Source organism: Procambarus clarkii, chromosome 10 (assembly GCF_040958095.1).
Source record: "Procambarus clarkii isolate CNS0578487 chromosome 10, FALCON_Pclarkii_2.0, whole genome shotgun sequence".
Classification (NCBI taxonomy): domain Eukaryota; kingdom Metazoa; phylum Arthropoda; class Malacostraca; order Decapoda; family Cambaridae; genus Procambarus; species Procambarus clarkii.
The window spans coordinates 25,519,166-25,523,372 of record NC_091159.1 but is presented as its reverse complement, the minus strand read 5'-3'; the positions used below and the strand labels follow the sequence as shown (position 1 = coordinate 25,523,372).

At 51.0% G+C, this 4,207-nt stretch overlaps 1 protein-coding gene across 1 annotated transcript; it reads left to right on the top strand.

Moving 5' to 3' along the window:
* Window positions 1-1,595: 1,595 nt before the first annotated feature.
* Window positions 1,596-3,697, top strand: LOC138363237 (PAX-interacting protein 1-like). Its single transcript, XM_069322242.1, has 2 exons — window positions 1,596-1,659; window positions 2,334-3,697. The coding sequence occupies exons 1-2, from the start codon at window positions 1,596-1,598 to the stop codon at window positions 3,695-3,697; spliced, it is 1,428 nt and encodes a 475-aa protein (XP_069178343.1).
* Window positions 3,698-4,207: the final 510 nt, after the last annotated feature.

Sequence of the window (4,207 nt, the reverse complement as noted above, 5' to 3'; positions counted from 1 at the left end):
ACCTTTTGGGTGGTTTAATCTTCATCAATCAATCAATCGGCCGCATTGCATGCAAGAGACTATGCGCAAGTCAGTCTCACAGATCAACTTTCCTTATTTTGTTAATGCAATGAGGGTCTTCAGTCGTCAAGTAAATCTTGATCTTATTAATGTGAAGATCATAACACTTTTCATTTCTGAGGTGAGAGTGTCCAAGTGTATTTACTAGATGTATTTTATATTTTTGTATCTGCAGAGTCGAGCTATTAACTCTTGCCTTTCTAACCAATTTATTTTTCAACTATTATGTCTACTACATATATTTCTCTTACACACACACTCATACATCCCCAGGAAGCAGCCCGTAACAGCTGTCTAACTCCCAGGTACCTATTTACTGCTAGGTGAACACCAGGGTGAAAGAAACTGCAAATTTGTTTCTGCCTCTGCCGAGGATCGAACCCGGGCCCTTAGGACTACGACCCCCCCAGTTGTCCACTGAGCCGCGAAGCCTTGTCCTGACGTGTGACACCGATTGCGTGTTTGAGTGATTTCCCTGTACTCTTTTTCATTACCTTACACTTGCTAGTATTGAATTTCAGTAGCCATTTCTTGGCCCAACTCTGCAGCCTGTTTAAGTTTTCTTGGGGGTATTGTCCTGACTCTTCTCGTTGGGTTTGCATCAATTGCCAAAACTGACAAAGTGGACTCTATCCCGGGGGGTACCTCCCTGTGCTCACCTATTTGTGCTTTCGGGGGTTGAGATTTGGCTCTTTGGTCCCGCCTCTCAACCGTCAATCAACTGATGCACAGATTCCTGAGCCTACTGGGCTCTATCATGTCTACATTTGAAACTGTGTATGGTGTCAGCCTCCACCACATCACTGCCTAATGCATTCCATCCGTTAACTACTCTGACACTGAAAAAGTTTTTTCCAACGTCCTTGTGGCTCATTTGGGTACTCAGTTTCCACCTGTGTCCCTTGTTCCCGTACCACCAGTGTTAAACAGTTTATCCTTGTCTACCCTGTCAATTCCCCTGAGGATTTTGTAGGTAGTGATCATGTCTCTCCTTACTCTTCTGTCTTCCAATGTCGTAAGGTGCACTTCCCGTAGCCGTTCCTCGTAACTCATGCCTCTTAGTTCTGGGAATAGTCTAGTGGCATACCTCTGAACCTTTTCCAGCTTCATCTTGTGCTTGTGTGTGTTGTGTGTGTGTGTGTGTGTGTGTGTGTGTGTGTGTGTGTGTGTGTGTGTGTGTGTGTGTGTGTGTGTGTGTGTGTATTTTACTATTTGTGTCTGCAGAATCGAGGTATTAGCTCTTGGACCCCGCCTTTCAAAACAATCTATTTTTCCTGCGTGTGTGTGTGTGTGTGTGTGTGTGTGTGTGTGTGTGTGTGTGTGTGTGTGTGTGTGTGTGTGTGTGTGTGTGTGTGTGTGTGTGTGTGTGTGTGTGTGTGTGTGTGTGTGAATAAGAGAAAATAATATACAGTATAACCCACCGTACTAACACAGAGCTGTGCACAGGAGGCATTCAAGCCTGCTGACCAAATGATATATTAAATAACCTGAAAATAATAAAAGTACGATAAAAGCTTCCGTGAAGTCCTTCCAGGATGCACACAGGAAATATTTGTGGAGAGTTGAGGGAGCGAGGCGGCGCCCCAACAAACTCCGGAGGTTCGTCACATCTAAGAAACACAACACACTCAACTCACCTCCATTCTACACCCAGTAGCATGTATTCAACTCCGGAAGTCACCAGCAGCCATCAAGGAGCTACGGCCGCACACTGAATTTGAACTATCCACGTTGCAGCAAAGGACCTGCATGATGTAGCCTGTCAGGTGAGGTATCCCGCCAACACGTGCTCACCTGCAGCGCCTCCGTCGTCCACCACACCGGTACAGTAGACTGAATGGGTTATGACAACCGCCCAATCAGGACCTGCCGCGCGCGCGTGGCCAGGCCCCTCGTGGCTACTGCCTCTTCCAATGCGATGCGTCCATTTCCACAATTTCCCAGACTCAAATATATTCTTTCCCCGAGGGTAAAACTGCCACAAATATCAAAAGACTACAGCATGATATCACGCAGGATAACACGCAGGATACGTGATTTGCTGCGATGTTTTGGAATCTGGTGGATACAAAGGCGTGAGGGTGTGGTGGTGGGGGAGGACGCTGCTAGTACGATGGCCTGTGAGGGTGAATGAAGGAGAAGGTGGAGTCATCACCACGCCTTCCCACAGAGTAGTGAAGGATGCTTGGGTCTGTCTGCCTCACGCCGCCCCCACCCTGCTGCTGCTGCTGCTCTTGTTGATGTTGTTACTGTTGATGTTGTTGATGCTGCAGCTGTTGTTGATGTCGTCAGTGTTGTTGTTGGTGGAGGTGGGGGGTGGAAGGCCCTGAGGAACGTGGTGGTGGTGGGCGGGAGAAGACACCTCCAGCCACTCAGCAAGACACAGGTGCACGCCCAGTCACTCAGCAAGACACAGGTGCACGCCCAGCCACTCAGCAAGACACAGGTGCACGCCCAGCCACACAGCAAGACACAAGTGCACGCGCAGACACTCAGCAAGACACAGGTGCACGCCCAGCCACTCAGCAAGACACAGGTGCACGCCCAGCCACTCAGCAAGACACAGGTGCACGCCCAGCCACTCAGCAAGACACAGGTGCACGCCCAGACACTCAGCAAGACACAGGTGCACGCCCAGACACTCAGCAAGACACAGGTGCACGCCCAGACACTCAGCAAGACACAGGTGCACGCCCAGCCACACAGCAAGACACAGGTGCACGCCCAGCCACACAGCAAGACACAAGTGCACGCCCAGACACTCAGCAAGACACAGGTGCACGCCCAGCCACTCAGCAAGACACAGGTGCACGCCCAGACACTCAGCAAGACACAGGTGCACGCCCAGACACTCAGCAAGACACAGGTGCACGCCCAGACACTCAGCAAGACACAGGTGCACGCCCAGCCACACAGCAAGACACAGGTGCACGCCCAGCCACACAGCAAGACACAAGTGCACGCCCAGACACTCAGCAAGACACAGGTGCACGCCCAGCCACTCAGCAAGACACAGGTGCACGCCCAGCCACTCAGCAAGACACAGGTGCACGCCCAGCCACTCAGCAAGACACAGGTGTACGCCCAGCCACTCAGCAAGACACAGGTGCACGCCCAGCCACTCAGCAAGACACAGGTGCACGCCCAGCCACTCAGCAAGACACAGGTGCACGCCCAGCCACTCAGCAAGACACAGGTGCACGCCCAGACACTCAGCAAGACACAGGTGCACGCCCAGCCACTCAGCAAGACACAGGTGCACGCCCAGCCACTCAGCAAGACACAGGTGCACGCCCAGACACTCAGCAAGACACAGGTGCACGCCCAGCCACTCAGCAAGACACAGGTGCACGCCCAGCCACTCAGCAAGACACAGGTGCACGCCCAGACACTCAGCAAGACACAGGTGCACGCCCAGCCACTCAGCAAGACACAGGTGCACGCCCAGCCACTCAGCAAGACACAGGTGCACGCCCAGCCACTCAGCAAGACACAGGTGCACGCCCAGCCACTCAGCAAGACACAGGTGCACGCCCAGCCACTCAGCAAGACACAGGTGCACGCCCAGACCACCACCAACAGTCCTCAAGAATGGAGACCCGCCAACACTGGGATCAGCGGCCTGAACACACCATAATCGCCACATAAAATGGAACATTTCCACTCTCAACAAAAAAAAACAAATACAAAATACTGCACACCGAGTAACGAGGCACGTGAGAAGTGCAGAAACAAACAAACAACAAACACATCATTAACTACACAGCAAGATCAAACAATGCAAGAAGTCAGAAACATCTAAACTGAAGAGCAGTCTGCACTTCCCGGCAGCATCCAAGATGTTCAGCACGTGTTCAATAAACCCGGTAACGTATGGATATAGAAAACGCTAAACCCTGGAAACACAAACCGAAACTGTCTCTATTTTCCGCTTGTTACAAGTTGTAATAAAGTTGTTACATCTTGGCTTAACGTATTTATGACGTATTAGAACGTTGTTACAACTTGCTATATCGGTTGTTATAACTGGTTAGGAGGTGTTAAAACTTGTTCGAACGTTGTACCAACGTCGTAGTTTCGGTGTGTGTTTGGCGGGAAGTGAGTTGTTAGTGAAGGAGAGACTGGTTTGTTGACTTGTGGAGCTCCA